General features: G+C 42.9%; 1 protein-coding gene across 2 annotated transcripts; it reads right to left on the reverse strand.

The window, feature by feature from the left end:
• Nucleotides 1-1,633: 1,633 nt before the first annotated feature.
• On the reverse strand, nucleotides 1,634-10,819 carry LOC133522465 (chaoptin-like). 2 transcript variants are annotated; one of them, XM_061857831.1, is made up of 6 exons: nucleotides 10,615-10,819; nucleotides 9,744-9,879; nucleotides 9,116-9,226; nucleotides 6,041-8,961; nucleotides 4,730-4,905; nucleotides 1,634-4,380 (listed from the first exon to the last, which is right to left on the reverse strand). In XM_061857831.1, the coding sequence occupies exons 1-6, from the start codon at nucleotides 10,757-10,759 to the stop codon at nucleotides 4,270-4,272; spliced, it is 3,600 nt and encodes a 1,199-aa protein (XP_061713815.1). In that variant the 5' UTR covers nucleotides 10,760-10,819; the 3' UTR covers nucleotides 1,634-4,269. The 2 variants fall into 2 exon arrangements, with proteins under 2 accessions (XP_061713815.1, XP_061713814.1); XM_061857830.1 differs by lacking the exon at nucleotides 1,634-4,380 and having other exon boundaries at nucleotides 4,508-4,905.
• Nucleotides 10,820-20,784: the final 9,965 nt, after the last annotated feature.

Below are 20,784 nucleotides of genomic sequence, written 5' to 3' on the forward strand. Positions count from 1 at the left end.
GCGCTTACAACATTATCAACGATGCTCCTATATAAATACAATGCTGCGGTACGCAGTGCGGCGTAAGCGCCCTCGACAAAAGGTCCATGCTTCATGGATAACGTCACAATTAATTCAAAATTTCATCCAAACGTTAAATTCACCTTAACTATTTTAGTTTTTTCACTTACATCGGTGAAACAGTTTTAATATTTTTTGATCACTTTTAAGGCAGTTTACTCAAACACTAACTAACTTATAATTATTCAATAAAACACTCTATATTTATAAAATACTATTTCTACTGTTTTTATTAGTATTGAATTTAAACTCTTACAACATTTTGGTGGTAACTACTTAACTGAGAAAAGAAATTCCCACCTTTTACTGGTTTTTTTCTAGTAGTTACCAGTGGTAACAACTTTGTGGTAACTAGTGGGAATAACCCGAATCGGTCCGTGAATATCTATTTTTACTAATTGCACACCGAGCGTAGCAGTCTACGAGCAAATTACGAACGCAGAGCGTAGCGCGCTACGGCTCTACCGCTGCACTACGACTTTTAAGCGCGTATTGAGATTTTAAAATATGATATAATTAAACATATGGTATTCCATCGCCCACCCCGCAATCATACAGTAACTTTAGGTAGGTAGCTCGCCCAGTTACTTACTGTTGCACAGTGCTTCTCCGCAGTCGCTGCACTAAACATAACTGCGATGTGAATGCACCTAAAGGAAATAGAGATGCGCAAAACGCTTCACTGAATTGAAAAGATTGATTCATATCTTTCGTTCACGGTGATATATATCACTCATTTCGCTCAGTGGATCTGTAGACTATTATTCACGAGTGAGTAAAAAGAGACGTCAATCAATCAGATACACACAGCCATAATTTGCCACCAAGATGGCGAATCACGCGATACGATCCCGCCATGTTTTCTCGATACCCTCGGAATTCTTCCGAACCGCTCCGAAATACGACCAGTATGGCCTAGTGGACGGTGACCCTGTCTATGAAGCCGATGGTCCCGGGTTCGAATCCTGGTAAGGGCATTTATTTGTGTGATGAACACATATATTTATCTATATACGTATGTATACTCGTATCGTCGCCTAGTACCATAGCAACGGAATTTTGACTCTTAGAGACTCTATACATCTCTAAGGATAATTTGATAAAAGTCATTTAGTTCTGACATTTAGAGATATTTACACCTCTAAATAATTTTAGATTTTTTTTGTATCTGTTTGTTTTTTTTTATTATTATTATTATTTTAGTTATTTGTTTGTATGTAAATTCCATGTTGACGTGTAAAAGTGCCCTTGTGGCCTATTTACTGAATAAATGTTGAAGTTGAAGAAGTTGAAGCACATGCTTTGCTTAGTTTGGGGCTCGGTGTGTGCAAGATTGTTCCCAAATATTTATTTACATATTCGCATCGTCTCACTTGCTCGTCACGCTCGGCCGGCTCATTTGAATCATCAGCGGGAAGAGCCAGCAAGGAACACTGACATAAATGAGTTACTAAGCGAGTTAAATCTTCAGTGAGTTGAAGAGTGAGGGAGTTGAAAATATAAAGTTCATTTAAATCACTCACTCGTGAACGACACATATCTAAAAGGAAATAAAGTATGACAAATTAAACACTTTGTATTTATAAAAATATAATAAATTTCGTTTCATTCCACAGATCACAATTGTTCGATTCTATGCATTTGAGAGCTCACTCGCACCGCGACACTCCCGCTCTAAAACAATACTGTAAGAGCGTTTTCACACTGTCCGATCTGATATGGGATGTAGGATCCTACATCCACGTAGACAGGCCGTGGGGGACAGGCAGTCACATTACAGCAAACGTTATGCCTGTGTATGCATACAAACATTCGGGAAATATTATCGGTTCGACAGCTGACGGGGGTTCCGACATAGCTGAAATTATCACAAGCGCCTTTCCGATATCGTATATCGGAATGCACCTAAAAAGCAGCTGCAGGAGAGTGCCATATAGCCTTTTTGCGTTATCTATAGTTTTTTAATAAAAAAAATTAAATGTATAAATAAATACAGAAAAACACATATGTCTTATATTTTACTTCCGATATTCAATCGGGCAATGCGAAAATGCTCTAAACGTCATAAAATAAATATGTGAACAACTAATAACATGTTTACTTTAAGCACGATTCAATAAAAAATGGACAAAACGTAGGTAAATATAACTCTCCTCTCTCAACACTATCGCGCCTTATTAAATGGCAAGCATTATACAAATTAAACTTTAATCTCGTATTTACAATCATTTCAACTAAATCTCTTAATACTTTAACTCTTCAGTTTCAGTAAAACACACTTCGTTCAAATATTAGATTACACAAGTACGTATACCAACTGTCAGCACAAAGTCTCAAATTAGTTTACTTCTCCCTAGATATTATTAAGTGTACATTATTGACTCTTGATATGTTCGGCCTCAGAGCACGTGAGAATTATTTGTATTGACACAGTTTATGCACGTCAAAAGAATTTATGTGCATATAAAGCACTTTCTATGCGAAGTATATAGAATGTGTGTATCATTAAAAATAAATTACATATTAAATATAAACTTCAAGTATTGACTTTATTGGTTGGTCAAACGCATCTCGCTACCCATCCTCGCACGCAAACGCCTCGGTGGGAACGCTGCCTAAAACGCGCGTGTGCACATAAATTGGTTTATAATCCAAAAATACACTTGTCAGCTAAATTCCAAGTTGGAGTTGTAAGTGAACTGGAAGGCGAGGTGTCGCGGCGTCTTTCCACTACAACTTATAACTAGCGAAGTTCCCAGGCGAAACTTTATACCTGCAGAAGGAAAGCATCCGCAGACGAATTTAGCACACAAATGTTAAACAAGTGTCGGATGTGATCCCGGATTTAGATCACTGGATGACTTTCCTCCGGAGGGTTAAACTCTGGTTCAACCAAAGGAAAAACGATGGGTAAGTATAGCAAGTTAATTAAGTTTTTATTCACTTTTATTAGCTTCACTGCGTATATTTGTATATCTATAGTACATATGTGTGTGCTTCAAATCTTGTAACTTGAATTATAAGCACTTTCCGATGTTCCGAAATTTGGAGCGCTCCCATAATTCAGTGGAAATTTGGAGTGCTTCCGTAACTCCGACGATAATGCTAAAATGGAGTTGATCTGATGATGCAGTCGGAAGGAGACCAAAGGAACTCCTCGGTGGCAAAACACATACACATCAAGTTTAGGCTCATTGAAAGGGTCTTGACAATTAGGTTCTGTACTTGATAGACATTCAAAACAGAAGAGGTAGTCAGCAATAAAAACGACCCAATTTTTTTTACAGTATAGGTATTTAAAATAAATGGAATGCCATCGTTTTCCCCTAGTATCCTTATTTACATGGCGATTTAGATACTGCAATTTACAAAGTACAAAAGATTCTAATATTATATTATTTATATAAAATGTTGAAAGTTAGTTTACTAAATTATTCTAAAAATCACTAAAGAGAATTCGAATATATTAAAGAGATACAAAATCTCCAATAATAAAGGACCTCACTTTTCGGACCGCTGGACAGACACACTTCATTTTTACACTAAATATTGTCCGTAGAAAATCACTTCACTGTTCTCGTACCTCACAATTCATTTTAATATTGTAGGACAAACCGTTTACACTGCAAACCATTGTCACAACACTGTTTTGTTATTGCTTACTTTCTGTAGGGTATACGAGTACGGCCTATACAGGGGCAGTAGCGCTCTCAAGACACAAGCTTATAGATAAACATTGGAGATTGCACACAGAACAAAAAAAGTTGAGACAAGGAAATGTTGAATTACATCACCCATATTTTTTTTTTTAGGAATATGGCTTCTTACATGGCAAGTGATTTGTAAAAGAGGGCAAATGACGTAATTCAATGTCATATTTCCTTGTCTCAAATGTTTGTTCACATGTAACCAGTTTTTTACAAGATTTGTAAGTACCGTAATAGTGTCTTGTCTCGCTACGCTTGTGGAGCTCGCAGGGCCAGCGTCCCTAGCGCCATAATGGCCGCGGCACCCAGTGGCGAGTCAGGCAATGAAAGTCAGGTACAGTATCTTTTACACGTAAATACTACCTGCACTACTACTCCATAAGGCCGTGCAAGTGCGAAATCGTTAGTATAATTTAGATGATTTACAACCTGACTCGCCTTTTAGATTTGCAGCAAGTATAGTGCAAGAGTGCTCCCTTAGTGTTCAGCATGCGAGGCCGCATTACGCTCGCGCCGCTCGGAGCGCCAGTGCAGCCAGCGCGGCCAGCGTGGGAGCGCGCGCTGTGCTCGCGCGAGCGGACAACGCGCGCGCGCGGCATGCTGCGGCATCCACCTAACACAATAACACATTTTCTCACTTTAGATATCCATGTCCATTTTTTACGTAAATTTTATATACTGAAATAATTTTCTATCACCTGGCCATATTCATTGCATGTTTCCATTATATTTTATCGCTCCAATACAAATCCTAATACACACTAGCGACATGCACGTGAACCGCCGCGCGACACGCAGTTCGGCTCACGCGCCTCCTCCGACCTCGCGCACCCAGCGACCTACGCCTCTCAAATCCAGCTGAAGCTGCGCGCATGTACCACTCTACGCTTCGCATGTAGATCGCCGCAGTGCTGGTCGCTCCCGCCAACCTCGTCAGCCTGTGACGCAGCCACGCCACTCACCTCCAGCTGCAGCAGCGCGCGCGCACCGCCCCGCGCCGCGCACGTGGACCGCCGCGCGGCGCGCAGTGCTGCCCGCGCGCCGCCTCCAACCTCGCGCGTCCACCGACGCAGCCACGCGCCCAGCCACGCCGCGCCGCAGCCGCACCGCAGTCCTGCCTCCTGCACCACCAGCCCGCCTACATCAAACCAAGCGTTTAGGTTCAATAGGAGATGTTTAAAGTAATTTTAAAAGAAACAATACGGTTTCAACATGCTGATGGGACTGCCACGTTACTATAGCGCCTCGGGGATGTTTGCGGGGGCTAGAGTGGACGCGTTCAGTGCGATAATCCGCCAACGTACCGCCTCCCTCATGCGCCGGATATGCGACAGTTCCAACAGCCTGCTTCAGCAAATCCCTGGAAATCCGATTGGTAGGTATGTGTACCATTTTGGAGGCACTGGTTTTTTATTTTATTTTTCTTTTATTATTATGACGGTAGATGGCTGCGATTCCTCGAGGTCCCCAAATGTCAAATGGTATGGACATGAATAAGGGGCCTTTAATTTATATACATACCAAATTTCAGGACTGTCCAAGAAATTTCGAGGTTTGTTCTATTCCGACTGTGCTAATGTATTTTAATTTGATATTGTTACTGTTTATTGTGTCAGTTATGGGCAATAGTTTGAAATAAATACTTTGAATTGAATGGAGTAGGTTTTTTTTTTAATTTTTGTAGATAATCAATCTAAGTATAAATCAGTTGCGAAGTTTATTTAAATAAATATTGAACAATAATTCAATCCTTCGGTATTAATTAGAAACGGTCTTGAAACTTATTAAAGTTTAGTAACGCCTATTATCCCAATTACCCTTTTAGGTAAACAAGATTTAATGGTTTTGTGCTGATTAAGTGTGAAATACGATAAATCGGCGGCCATTACCGACCATTAATTACGGCCCCCCTCCCCCTCCGCTCTCCTGTAATCCTTTGTCCGGGTTCGTTAACCGAGAGGGGCGGATTTTAACTTCTTTGTAGTTCTCTTAAAAATTTCAAAACTTAATAAAACAGCTTCGAATTTATGTTCCGGCTTCATTTTAAGTATCACTAAAATAATATATTTACTTACTCGTATTTCAAAATAGTTAATTGAAGACTTGTTCGATCCCACTAGTATTTGCATTCTATATTATCGCGATAAAATAGCATATTCTAAAAGTTAAAATTCAATTTTTCAACGATACAGACACTAATTTAAGGATAAACGGAATCATTTTGTTTTGTTTTAATTTAAGACCGCATCCGCGTAAATGGATGACGCACTCACCAGATAGCAGCTTCGTGGCCCGCGTGTTCCAGCCGGTGAGGTTGGGGTAGAGCGCGGCGGGCGCCAACGCGGCCAGCGCGTTGCCGGCCAGCTCAAGCCCCAGCGCCGGCACGCGCGACAGCGCCGCCAGCGCCGGCAGCGCGCCCACGCGCGACCCGCGCAGCCGCAGCGCCAGCGCCCGCGCGCGCGCCAACGGAGCCAGCGCACGCGCCGACAACACGCGCACGCTTCCACGCAGCTCCACGGCGCGCAGCTTACGCGCATCAACTCCTACCACCTGCCCGTCTAACACATCCACAAGCACGTGCAGTATCAACGCTTGAACCTGAGGCGCACCAGCCAACGCTGCACCGACCGACGACCGCCCAACGTCCAGCTCGAGTTCACGCAGAGATAGCAGCGATCGGAACACATGACGTTCGAGCTCAAACACGTGCAAGCCTTGTATACGTAATTGAAGCAACCGTCCCAAACCGTCCAGACCGTCTATTGACGGCAGCGGGTTGTGCGACACATCCAGCACCGCCAGTCTAGGCAACATTACCCACGCGCCACTTTGTAGCATCGTCAAACGGTTGTTGGAAAGATTCAGCGCTCGCAGTTCAGGTAGCGCACGCAAGTCTTCCTCGCGGCAAGCGACGATGGCGTTCCCGCTGAGGTCGAGCTCACGCAGCGCCGGCAGCGGCAGCACCGGCACCGCACGCAGTCCCGAGCCCGCCAGCGACAGCCGTCGCAACAGCGGCACTGGGTGCAGCAGCTCCCGATAGTTAGTAACTAGCAGGTTGTGTGACAAGTCCAGACGCCGTAATTTTCCGAGACCGGCAAGCACCGCGTCGGGTAGCACGCGCAAAGATGCGCGCGCTAGACCCAGCTCACGCAAGAATCCGGCGCCGGCGAGCGCGGCCGTGTCTAACCTCGCCAGTTCGTTCCCGCCGAGCTCCAGTCGACGCAGCGTGAAGCCCACCGCGCCGATCGCGGCAGCCGGTGGACTGCTTAACCGATTGTCACGTAAATCGAGCGCTTCTAGAAGCGTGCCTGCGAATGCACCCGGCGGAATTCCCCGTAACTGGTTCATGGCTAAACGCAGCACGCGTAGCCGCCGTAATGCTCGGAACTGTTCAGGTTGTAAGATAGCCAGACGGTTACGCGTCAAGTCGAGTTCTTCCAGGGCAGGCGTGGACGCGAGTGCGCGCCGCCGCACCACCTCCAGCCCGTTCTCGCGTAGGCTGAGCACGGCCAGCCGCGGCAGAGAACCTAACGTATCCAACACCACTACCCGGTTGTGCGCTAGCAGCAGTCGCCGCAGATTCAACGCCACGCCTTCGAAAAATGCAGCAGGCAGAATTTCGAGCGCATTGTACGACAGATCTAACACGCTAATAGACGCGGTACCTCCTCCTGCTAGCACTGAAATCCGATTGTGGCTAGCGTTTACAGACAAGTTAGGCACATCACTTGCAACGTGCTCGAAAACGTCGGTGGCAAAACGTTCCACGTGATTGTACTGCAGTTCCAGAGCTTGCAACCGAGGAAGCGAGCGGAATGCCCCCGCCGCAATACACTCTATGTCATTCCCCGCGAGGCCTACAAACACTAGGTTATTTAAATGTGCAAAAGTCCGTTCGCTCACGTTCACCATGCGGTTATAAGACAAGTCCACGCTTTGTAATTCTGATAGCATCGTCAGAAACTCCCCGTTGATGATGCTGATATGATTATAGGCTAGTCTTAGCTCTCTCAGTTTAAGCGAAGCGTTGCCCCAACCATTAGAGTCGCTCGGGAATTCCACTATCTTGTTGAAGTCAAGGTTGAGATGTTCGAGGAGCGGGTGCGCGCGCAGGTCGGCGGCCGACACGCGGCGGATGTCGTTGTTGTCGAGCGCGAGCCACGCGGCGGCTGGTGCGCGCGGCAGGGACCCTCCCGCCAGTGCGCCCGATAACTCCAGCACGGATAACGCACGCAACGGAGATAACGCTTCCGATGACAGAGAATAAAGTTCGTTGAAGCTGAGCGCTAGTTCACGCAAGCGCAGCGGCGGGAAAGCGCCTGGCAACAGCGCTGTTAATCTGTTGCCGCGCAAACTCAGCGTATCCAGCCCCGTTGCCCATGCACCGAACGTACTCGCTCCCACGTGCGCGATGCGGTTGTAGCCGAGATCCAAGTGTGTAAGCGTCCCCGCCTCCAAATTCATCAGGCCTTCTGGAAAAATTATTAAGTCGTTTCCGGCCAGCGACAGCGCGTAAAGTCGCGGTGGCAACGACGGCACCACCCGCAGCCGGTTGTATGCGACTGACAACCTGCGCAGTCTCACCAGCTCAATCATTGCCAAGGGCAACGCAAGCAGCTCATTGTAATCTAAATCTAACTGACGCAGATCACTCGCAAGTGCATTAAGTGTATCTGGTATCGCTGTAAGTCGATTATGTGACACCGATAGCTTTTCCAAACGGCTGCACTCAAAGACAAAAGCCGGCAATGCCGTAAAATCATTCAGGTCCAGCAGCAAATTTTTTAACTGTAACCTTACGCCTAGCTCCAAGCTAAAGTCATCATCTAGATCATTGTGAGTGAGGTCGAGCGTGTGCAAGTGTGCATGTAGTTGCACATCGGTTTTAAGTTCATTGGAGGTGTGTATGAGGTTGTCGCGGAGTGTGAGGTGCTGGAGGCGCGGTAGCGCGGCGAGGGTTGGTGGCTCGCGCAGCAAGTTATCGGACAGACGTAGGGTCATAAGGGCTCGTGGTAACGCGCCGGCATCCACCGCGCGGATCCTGTTTCCGTCCAGTTCTAGCGTTGTGAGAACTCGCAGTGGGCGTAGTGAGCCGGCGCTCAGCCAAGTCAGACGGTTGTTGCTCAGAGACAGGCTGGTCAACGTGTCCACCAGCCCGCCCCATTCCACGCCGTCCAGGTCGCTAATAAAGTTACTGAAATAAATAACTAGTGATATTATTGCTCTCATCTATTAAAATACTGAACCTAATCAGTAACAATAAGTGTGTAAGTACCACTATTTTTTGATTTAGGAAAATTAATGGTAGTTTAAAGTCAGTTAACAAATACTTTGGAAACAGGACTCACTGTTGCAAATTAAGCCAGTTGAGCACCTTCAGGTCCCGAAGCGCCTCGTGGGGGACCTCCGTGAGCTCGTTGTGGCCCAGATCCAAGGATGCCAGCGTTTCTCGCATCGACCTGTCCAAGACGCAAAATTAAACATCATGTTATTTGAATCGCGCTAACCAAAAGGTAGGGAAATAACTATACTATCCCGCCAAAACATAATAAGCGTCCTACTCCACACCTTAGTCAAAATAATTATGTGGCTTGGCCGTTTCGTTACCAAGTACAAGAACTATTTTATAACAAAAAAGTCATAAACAGTGAATACATTTTTCACCTTACGCCCATGTGACGGTAGCGAAACGGCCAAACCATTTTGACTAAGGTGTTACTACTACTCGGTACGGACCCTACCTACGAAAGCTACATAGGTCTCATAAGAAGTGTTCCAGAGTTTCCACGAGTTTTATTTATATGTGTCGTCGTCTAGTAAAGTGTAGAAAGTACTCCTCACCCTGGTAGAATGCAGTTACAGTTTCTAAAAGAACGGACGAAGAGTGGTCCTTCGATCCGTATTTGTGAGATTTATGAAAGAAGGAAGAAACATCTTTGTCTTAGTAGTAGAAAGTATTGTGAGAAGGGTACCGACGCGAGCGCAGCAGGCTGCAGCGCGCCCAGCCGGCATGCGACGAGCACGAGGGTTTGCAGCACGCGCGCGTCCAGCGCCGAGTCGTCCAGCGCGCCGAGCCGCGCGCCCCACACCGACACGTGCCGCACGTTAACCTCTGCAAAACACGCACGTTAGGTTTTTTTATACTATGTCGGTGGCAAACAAGCATACGGCCCGCCTGATGGTAAACAGTGTCCGTAGCCTATGTACGCCTGCAACTCCAGAAGCGTTACATGCGCGTTGCCGACCCTAAACCCCCGCCCCCTCGTTGAGCTCTGGGAACCTTACTCACCGGCAGGAACACAACACTATGAGTGTAGGTTGACGCTGTACGCGGCGTATGGAGTCAAGTTCCGTATAAACTATGCTGTCTTCCTATATAAAGACTAAGCGAGAGGTACACGCGCCCAGCAAACAAGCAAGCTGATTGCACGGTTGTCATTTTTAAGATGATTTTCTAAAGGTATGGCTAAAGTTCGCTAACTGTAGTGACCAACTGTATGTAGCGAATGATGTCCACCCCAGCAGTGCGCAAGACATTCGCCAGATCTAGACTCGCGACCCATATCATGACGGTGTTGATTTCAAAGGCCACCTAACCTGACATGCAATCTTAAATATATAATTAATTGGTAATTTTAAGGTTTCGTAACTTTTTCAAACGTTATTTTTTATGTATGCTTTTTTTATGTGTGCTAGTATTTACACTTAAAAACCGTTGGCGTTGGTTGGTTGGCAGGGCTGAAGTAAGCGGGATTGCGTTGTGGTTGGGTATATATTTAGCGCCGAGATGTGGAGCGCCCGGGGGAGAGATTTCATTTTTTTTTTCAAGGTCATGTTCAAAGTGTACCTGTGTTGGGGAACCGGTGAAACTGCACAGCGTCGCAGGTGAAGCGGTCATCAGCGCACAGACAGAGCGGCGCGGCGACGCACGGCGCGTGCGCGGCGCGGCGCGGCGCCACCAGCGCCAGCGCGAGCAGCACGCGCGCCGCCATGCGCGCCGCGCGCGCCACCGTCCCGCCACCGCTCCCTACACACACGCACCTTTAGAGAGACCCCACGCTGGCGTGTCCCGAGCGTTGGCATCTAGTTAACTCTATGGCTGCTGCTCGACGCAACGTTAGCGCAAGTGTGCAGCGACACCATTGTTCATAATGCTGACAAGACCCCAACGCTTAAAAGACGCTAGAGTCTCGTCTTTTAGCTATCCATACACCGACTTGAATAGAACAAAGTGAAAGAATTTCATTATAAACGTCATATTTTCATAGGAGTTTAACATTGTCACACTTTGTCGTTGCAATTGCCATGCTGCTTGGTCCGAGTCGACGTTTTTATTGGATTTTCATGAACAAGTCATCATCGACGATTGATCGACGACCTGACGACCGGTCTGGCCTATTGGGTCACCACCCTGCCTATGAAATCGATGGTCTGGAGTTCGAATCCCAGTAAGGGCATTTATTTGTGTGATGGGTGTTTTCTTTATATATAAGTATGTATTTATCTATATAAGCCAAGAGCCAAGTGAATGCAGTGGAAATGAGAGCGTTGAGAAGTGCGTGTATGGTGAAATTACAAGATAGAATTAGGAACAGTATGATAAGGGAAAAGTGTGGACTGAACGAAGATGTAGTGACAAAAATTGAGAAACGTGATGAGATGGTTTGGACACGTGGAAAGAATGAGTGAAAGAAGGTTAACAAAGAGAGTGTACAAAGAAGAAGTAGAAGAGGGAGCTGGAAGAAGTAGACCTCGGCGGACTTTCTCTGATCAAATCGGGGAAATCCTGAAGAAAGGCCAGGTCAAGAGCACCCTAAACCGACGCCGACAAGTGTGTATGAGGAATGGTAGCAACTAGCTACCTCTCCGGGAAATAGGCGTGATTACATGTATGTATGTACGTATATATATCGTCACCTAGTACCCATAGTACAAGCTTTGCTTAGTTTTTAGCATTTAATTATTTAAAATACTATCAAGTACTCGGAGCGTAGTCAAACAACCAAGTGATAGAAATTGCAATTGGCTTAGTATTGTTCTAAATGGTAGAAGGCAAAATGCATAAAATACTGAAATAGTTTCATGGTTTCGGCAAGGATAGTAAGTTAGCTGCCCGGGCGCCCCTCGGGATTTGGTAGGTTGCCAGCGGCGAGCGGAAATAACTTGATGTAGCCGTTATTCGCAGCAAGGAGCTTAGGTTGACTAGATAAAACAAGCAACTATGATGACTAATATTTGAATGAGACAAAATATTTTCAAAATGAAAGAAATAATGTACACAAAGCTGAAACGATTGGTTCGACCGTATTGAAACTGTGGACTATAAACATATTGGTTTGATCGTATTGAAACTGTGGACTATAAACATGTTGGTTTGATCGTATTGAAACTGGACTATATATTATACCTAGGCATCGGAGTTTTTATCGCACGGTAAGACGTTAGCGAGCTACGGAGTCAACATTAGCAATAAAATTCAAGTCATACATACCCATTTATTTAATTAGTCATTTTAATTTTATCATCAAAGACAGGAATAATGACGAGCTTATAGACGATCCTTCAATTTTGTCTTTCAGGACATAAATATTACAAATAAGAATAATGTATTTTTTTGTATATTCATGTTACTTTTACCTCTTTTAATTTACATATTTTTTTGTAAGAAATTTCGTAATATAACAATACAAAAATGGTCCTTTCAAAAAATGGTTCTTTTTGTACAGCCACTGAAATTGGGGTGGGTACACGTTGTATAGTTTAGGTCATACTGAACAACCTTTACTATGGGACCAACCCCGAAATTGTCTCATAGTAACATTTGCTCAGTATGACCTATTATACAACTTCCAGTGGCTGGTGCAATACGTTGTATATTCAAAGACAAAACTAAAGCACCGTTTAGACACTCGTTAACATTCTTGTCCTTGATTATAAAATTAAAATCACCAATTAAGAGTCCACAATTGCAAGCCGGCTAGAGCGATTTCGCACCCCGCGCCCCGCTCCCCTCTACAATACACCGCGAGGCTCAACTCGCAAGCGCGGCCGGGCCATATAGTACGGTCGCCAAATCTCAAAAGCCCTCTAGAAACGCGATTTAATTGACTCGGCTCGGCCTTACCCACAACCGGTATCAATGTGTTCGGACAGTTCTCCTGATCACCGTACATGCGGTAGTAAAGCGGAAAAATGGTGGAGGGGATAGTAATGACGTCACAAAGATGGCGGCCGGACCTATTCTTTTTGGCGGTGTATCTCGAAAACCACTTAACCGATTTTAATCATCGAGGTGTCAAATAATAGCTTATATTATGGAGATTATTTCCTTTTCTACAAAAATTTACGTGAAACCTATAGGAAAAAAAATAATCACAAAAAACAGTTTTTTTATAAAATTATTATTTTTTATTTTGTAAAAATCTCCGTAAATATTAGCATTTCGCAAATTTTGTTTAATATAAAACATATTGCTTCATTATCAAGGAATATAATGAGCCTTAAAACATACAGATCGAGTAATAAACAATGAAGCTACACTCATTTATTTGCGCATGGGTAACGATAACTGGCTTTTACCGGTCGAAACTGTGGTGACTGTTACGATACGTATTGAATGGAATTTATAGAGTATCGGTTTTAATTACTGAAATTATAATGACAATTATAAAAACCAGACACAATAATGTTACCTTACTTCGACGTTTAGTCTCTTTTTTCATCTTAATCATAGGTAGGTACATATTTCTTTTTACTAAAAATTTTTATACAGGGTGAACTTTTAACCACCAGTCATACTCTGCGCAGCGACTTTATAGGTCATACTGAACAACTTTTACTATTAGTAGTTCCCAAGCCGCTCCGAGGCCAGATTTAATTGACTCAGCTCGGCCTTACCCACAACCGGTATCAATGTGTTCGGGCGTTTCTCCTGATCACCGTACATGCGGTAGTAAAGCGGAAAAATGGTGGGAGGGGATAGTAATGACGTCACAAAGATGGCGTCCGGACCTATTCTTTTTGGCGGTGTATCTCGAAAACCACTTAACCGATTGTATTCATCGAGGTGTCAACTAATAGCTTATATTATGGAGATTATTTCCTTTTTACAAACATTTACGTGAAACCTAAAATAATAAAAAATAATAATCACAAAAAACATTTTTTTTTATACATTTGGTTGGTAGGTTTGTCTTATGTTTTAAAGCAGTAAAATCTTTCAAGTCGAAACACAGTATAAATATACATTTTGTTGTCTAATCTAAAAGTATGATGTTCATTGTTTAAGACTGATTAGTGATTACTGAATTAAATAACATGCTATTTGTTATTTTTGTTTTATTTTTTAAATCAGGTATTAATTTATTCACTATGTATCACTATACAGGCAAAATGTGTATCATAGTTGGTCTGTAAGTACTTACTACTTGTGTCGAATATAGGTATAAGATGAAATTTTAACCACCAGCCATACTCTGCGCAGTGACTTTACAGGTCATACTGAACAACTTTTATTATGGGACCAATGCCGAATCACGCAAGAAAATTTGGATCTGGAATGACACCCACTGGCTGTGCCCTACCACACAAAGCGAGATGATATTCACAATGCCCATACCTCTCTTTTGGACGTAGTTTAAGGACGTACCCGGGTCCATGACGCATGCTCGCCACACCGCTGCTTAAAATAAGCTGACGCACCGTAAATTGAACTGCGTAAAAATCGCAAAAAATATTACACGGAGATCTTATGGCAGACACCGTACCGGTGACGTAAAAGACGCAACTGTTTTGCGAACAAAAAAGATTCGCGTGAAGCACGTCACTGCGATTCCGTACCGTCACCGTTTTTTAAACAGCGGTGTGGGGAGCATGCGTCAAAAACGGTACGCATACGACGCGTCACTGCGATTCCGTATCGTGACCGTTTTTTTAAGCTGCGGTCTGGTCGCACCTTGTATTGTATTGTATTGTATTGTATTCGGGCGATTTTTCCGCAACTCGACGACTTGCGCCTATTTTGCGTGATATGTTGGGGGTGGGCTAGTCCTGCCAGCCCAGCTCCTCGAGGAATCCTATCAAACCTTTGATGTTGAGTAGGACCTCGGGGAGGTCTCTCGGAGATCCGAGATGTTTAGCCCTGTATGGAGTCACTCCGCTGCATTCCAGCACCACGTGAGAGGCTGTTTCTTCTGTCTCCATGCAACCTCGGCACAGGAGACTGTCTGTGACACCTGTTGTGAAAAGATGTTTGTTAAATAGTCCATGACCTGTTATGACACTGGTTACCATACTCAGTCGGACCTTCCCTAGTTGCAGGAGCGCCCTTGTGAGTTTTCCGTTGATGCCAGGCATGGCTTCTTTTGCCTGTCTGCATCCAGTCTGGTTCAGCCAGTGTTCTGTGTGTAGTTTCCCTGTACGTGCCAGCAGCATTGAGCGTACCTTGCTAAATGGTATCGGAAGAATCGGTTCCGGACCAATCGCCCCCGCATTCGATCCTTGCCTGGCAAGCTCGTCCGCAGCATCGTTACCTCGGGATCCACTGTGTCCCTTGATCCATTGTAGGGTGATCTTGTTATTATGACATACCTCCATTAGTCGTTCGTGGCATTCGTGTATAAGTTTGGATGTAACTATATGGCTATTTAGAGCCATTAAGACTGCTCTACTGTCGGAGAGTATGCGGATGGAGGATCCTACTACCTTCCTTGCAGTGATGGCAGCCGCCGCGTTTATGATGCCCATGCACTCAGCTTGGAATACCGAGTTATGGGCTCCTAGCGGAGTGGTGATCGACATGTTCAGGTCTTCTGAGAAGGTTCCAGAGCCCGATCCGCTGTCTGTTTTGGACCCATCAGTGAAGATTCTCAGCTCCCGGGGATTGAGTCCTTCATGATTGTCGTCCTCATATAACTGTATTTTGTACCTTTTATCGAAGATAGCTTGTTTGTGAATCCGGTCCGTGCCTGACCTAAGCACTGGAAATTCGTCATACACCTTTTCCAGGCATTTTGTGTGAAGAGCTCCTGTGATGTTAGACCATATCTTGAGGGTTCGCAACCTTACCGCTGAGAGACTGGCCTCTTGCTGTATGTGTAGGTGCAGCGGTGGAAGGTTCAGCATGACCTCCATGGCTGCAGTCGAGGTAGACCTCGTGCAGCCAGTGGTGGCCGCGCATGCGAGCCTTTGAAGTCTTTGTAGTTTGTCTCGTACGTTGCCTAGGTTTGTTCTTGGCCACCAAACCAGAGCACCGTAACAGAGTAAGGGGCGGATTATCGTCTTATAGAGCCAGAGGGTAATTTTCGGGTTGAGTCCCCACCTCTTACCAATCATCCTTCTGCACTGCCAGAATACAACTCCCGCCTTGTCTATCCGTTTGTTGATGTGGTTGTTCCAATTGAGTTTATTGTCGAGAGTTAGTCCTAAGTACTTAACTTCATCGGACAGCTGTAGCTCAGTTTGGAAAAGTGTTGGTCTGGTAAAGTTGGTCGCACCTTTATATGGGACAGTCAAAATTTTTTCGCGATTTCGGAATTGGTCCCATAGTAAAAGTTGTTAAGTATGACCTATAAAGTCGCTGCGCAGAGTATGACTGGTGGTTAAAAGTTCACCCTGTATAAAATTTTTAAGTAAAAAGAAATATGTACCTACCTATGATTAAGACGAAAAAAGAGACTAAACGTCGAAGTAAGGTAACATTATTGTGTCTGGTTTTTATAATTTTAATTATAATTTCAGTAATTAAAACCGATACTCTATAAATTCCATTCAATACGTATCGTAACAGTCACCACAGTTTCGACCGGTAAAAGCCAGTTATCGTTACCCATGCGCAAATAAACGAGTGTAGCTTCATTGTTTATTACTCGATCTGTATGTTTTAAGGCTCATTATATTCCTTGATAATGAAGCAATATGTTTTATATTAAACAAAATTTGCGAAATGCTAATATTTACGGAGATTTTTACAAAATAAAAAATAATAATTTTATAAAAAAACTGTTTTTTGTGATTATTTTTTTTCCTATAGGTTTCACGTAAATGTTTGTAGAAAAGGAAATAATCTCCATAATATAAGCTATTATTTGACACCTCGATGATTAAAATCGGTTAAGTGGTTTTCGAGATACACCGCCAAAAAGAATAGGTCCGGCCGCCATCTTTGTGACGTCATTACTATCCCCTCCACCATTTTTCCGCTTTACTACCGCATGTACGGTGATCAGGAGAACTGTCCGAACACATTGATACCGGTTGTGGGTAAGGCCGAGCTGAGTCAATTAAATTAAATTAAATTAAATAACATTTATTTTCAGGCAACTATGGCTATTAAATCTGGCCTCGGAGCGGCTTGGCGACCGTACTAATAACTGCTGCCTACGTTTCTCTGTCAATGTTCAGGGTGCCTAGCCAAGAGGCCAATCGTCTCCGTAGCGAACGAAACGCTAATGTATCTATCAAGTGTGTTAGAGAGATTACCGTTTCGTTCGCTACGGCGCAAACGATTGGCATCTTGGCTAGGCACCCTGGTGATGCTTTATTTCATGGATGGTGTGAAATAAATGATTTTAAATACAGTCAACATCCACAACAACAAATATCTGACAAAATTAAACCCTGGAACAAGAGAGTAAATAAATAAATAAATAATAAAACGTTACAATTCAGGTCAAGAGCCCATAAAGTTTATGTTATAACTTTATGGGTTCTATTATTATTATTAAAAAAACCGGCCAAGAACATGTGTACATGTGAACATGAGTACCTTACTCATTTACTCATACAGCCAATCAAGCTATTTTAGACAAATTAAATATTAAAAAAAAATAGAACGAGTAAAATAAGCAAAAAAAAAATAGATTTTATTGTACGACTTTGTCGGCTTTATTGGTTTATATGTCCATGCCAAATTTCATCATTCTAGCACTAACGACCACGGAGCAAAGCCTCGGACAGTCAGACAGACAGACGGACATGGCAAAACTATAAAGGTTCCTAGTTGATTACGGAACCCTAAAAACACACAAATAATAATAAAAATAATTAAATTTAAATAACACAATTACCAACATTAAAATACAAATGAGATAAGTAACATCAATAGCAAAATTTATTTTCAATAATTATCAGAGCCCAAGCATTATTGTTTATTGTTAATGGAGCGCGTACAAAAAAGTACAAAAGCATTTGCTGTGTCTAGTCCACGGTTCAACGTTTAATCTGTTCAATGAACGTAAGTATAACTGCATAACGTTTTGCGGACACGATGTCCCCGCCCCCGCCCAACTGGCCGTGCCATCGACGTTTACATACGTCGTGTACAATACAAGCCGCTGACAAACATTTGAACACGACTCGGTTACTGTCAACACATTGTTAGTGCCTAAACATTCTAGCTGGGGAGCCGGCGATGCTAAATGTGTAATTACTTGAGCGCCGTAGAGACCTAGAGACCTATTGGAATCGAAGGATTAGATGATAGGAAGAAATAAAGGATATAAAAAGTTGTCTTATCCAGTACTGAGCACGACAGCGTCTACAGATTTTTGAAAATTTCGGGGGGATGGTGGAGGGTAAAAAAATAGTTAGGTAGATTGTGGCTTTGGTCATTTTGGTCCAAGTTAATGCTATAATTTTTCTATAACTTAATCTGTCAATTATTTTTATGCATTTCCTTAATCTGACTATCCCAAGCTCGACGCACGATTTTCACATTATAACCGTCAGATTAAGAAAATTCTTACAAATAATTGTCAAATTTAGTAATAGTAAAGCAGAATTAGATTAACAATTAGTTGAACACCACACCAACCAACGGATCAACATAGACGGCTAAAAGTGGTTAAAGTAGACTCCACGGGGTAGCAAGATATCACTCGCTCGAGTAACTACAAAAATCCCCTCTTGGGCTCCCCAACCAATCTGAATACATCTGGTGGTTAAATTAAAACATTTGAATTATAAATTATTTAAAAGAGGAAACCGCTTTGTAGGTAAGCCTAGCGGTACGAGGTAAGAGCGTGCGTCAATCAGGAGGTCGTGGGTTCAAACCCCAGCTCGTACCAATGAGTTTTTCGGAACATATGTACAATATATCATTTGATATTTACCAATCCCTTTTCGATGAAGGAAAATATCGTGAGGAAACCGAGGAGGAGGTTGGAAGGTCAGATGGCAGTCGCTTTCGTAAAAACTACTGCCTACGCCAATTCTTGGGATTAGTTGCCAAGCAGACCCCAGGTTCCCGTAAGCCGTGGCAATAAAACGGGACAAACGCTAGGAAGAGGAAGAAGAAAAAAGCGGCCTCGGACTCGCCCATGAAGAGTTCCGTACCATTTATCAAAAAAAAAAGTTAAAAAAAAAAACTACTTATCTCGTTCAAAAGTTTGCATGGTAATGTATGTAATATATTTTTTTTAGTTTTATCATTCTATTCTTTTAGAAGTTACAGGGGGGGGGACACATTTTACCACTTTGGAAGTGTCTCTCGCACAAACTATTCAGTTTAGAAAAAAATGATATTAGAAACCTCAATATCATTTTTGAAGACCTATCCACCCACACGTATGGGTTTGATGAAAAAAATATTTTTTTTTAATTTTATGACGTATTAAAAAAAACTACTTACTAGATCTCGTACAAACCAATTTTCGGTGGAAGTTTGCATGGTAATGTACATCATATATTTTTTTTAGTTTTATCATTCTCTTATTTTAAAAGTTACAGGGGGGGGGGGGACACATTTTACCACTTTGGAAGTGTCTCTCGCGCAAACTATTCAGTTTAGAAAAAAATTATATTCGAAACCACAATATCATTTTTGAAGACCTATCCATAGATACACCACACGTATGGGTTTGATGGAAAAAAAATTGAGTTTCAGTTCTAAGTATGGGGAACCCCCAAAATTTATTGTTTTTTTTTCTATTTTTGTGTGAAAATCTTAATGCGGTTACTAGAATACATCAACTTACCAAGTTTGAACAGTATAGTTCTTATAGTTTCGGAAAAAAGTGGCTGTGACATAATCGGACAGACAGACGGACATGACGAATCCATAAGGGTTCCGTTTTTTGCCATTTGGCTACGGAACCCTAAAAACCGCTAGAAATATTTAGATTTTTGATTTAAAAAAACAGCTTGTGTGTGGTAACAACTGGGATTTTTTTCCCACCTGTTCCCAGTGGTAACAACTGAGAAAAAATCCCAGTAGATACCACCAACCAACATATTTTAATGTTAAATATTAACAAAAATACCTAGATAAATATGAAGTGGGAATGTTTTACGTCGACAGGTGATTTCGTAAACTATGTGTGTGTACTCGTATTTGTATTGCTCCTTTTTGTTTTGCTGGTCGTGGCTATATTGTTAAACTGATTTGTGTAGAATTATTTCATATTTTTACCGATAACCTTATTTAAAAAAAACGTTTATTGAGATTATGATATTTTTGTCAGTTTTAATAAACATTAGAATTGTTGGTGGTAACAACTGGGAATGAAAATTCCCACTAGTTACCACTGTTGCGAATGCAACTTATTATTATATAAAAATCAATGCAGTAGCTAAGCGCACTTTTTAAAAGCACCAATAGGAGCGCTCAACATACTCTGTATCGCGGCCAATTAGAAGCATCTAAATTTAAACTACCTTTTTGTACTGATCATATATTGCAAATCACTTTTTCATCATCCTCCATACTATCAACACCTAATTTCTACATTGAACCGTTTTGACAAGAACCCTTGTAAACAGTACCCTTTGGAAGATTATACTTCGCTTCATTATAAATCGAAGTTTTATTTAAGTCGTCGACATCCTGACCTGCACGGCGGCTACAACCACCAAAGTGAGTTGCGGCCCTATTCGAAGAATGATTAAGATAGATCTTTAAAAAATCGATAACTAACCGACATGTCAAAATTGACGTTTATTTCGATTCCGCTGTGATCCCAATGAGATCTATATACGATATTTCTAACGTCAAAGTGACATTGGTTGCCGGAATCGAACT

Source organism: Cydia pomonella, chromosome 10 (genome assembly GCF_033807575.1).
Source record: "Cydia pomonella isolate Wapato2018A chromosome 10, ilCydPomo1, whole genome shotgun sequence".
NCBI classification, from domain to species: Eukaryota; Metazoa; Arthropoda; class Insecta; order Lepidoptera; family Tortricidae; genus Cydia; species Cydia pomonella.

Bases quoted from the DNA above. Each gene is read 5' to 3' on its own strand.
- LOC133522465 (XM_061857830.1), bottom strand. From the start codon at position 10,759: ATGGCGGCGCGCGTGCTGCTCGCGCTGGCGCTGGTGGCGCCGCGCCGC. The intron at 9,880-10,614 runs GTACACTTTGAA...CGTGTTTTGCAG, and splicing joins TCACCGGTTCCCCAACACAG to AGGTTAACGTGCGGCACGTG. The intron at 8,962-9,115 runs GTGAGTCCTGTT...TATTTATTTCAG, and splicing joins AACTGGCTTAATTTGCAACA to TAACTTTATTAGCGACCTGG.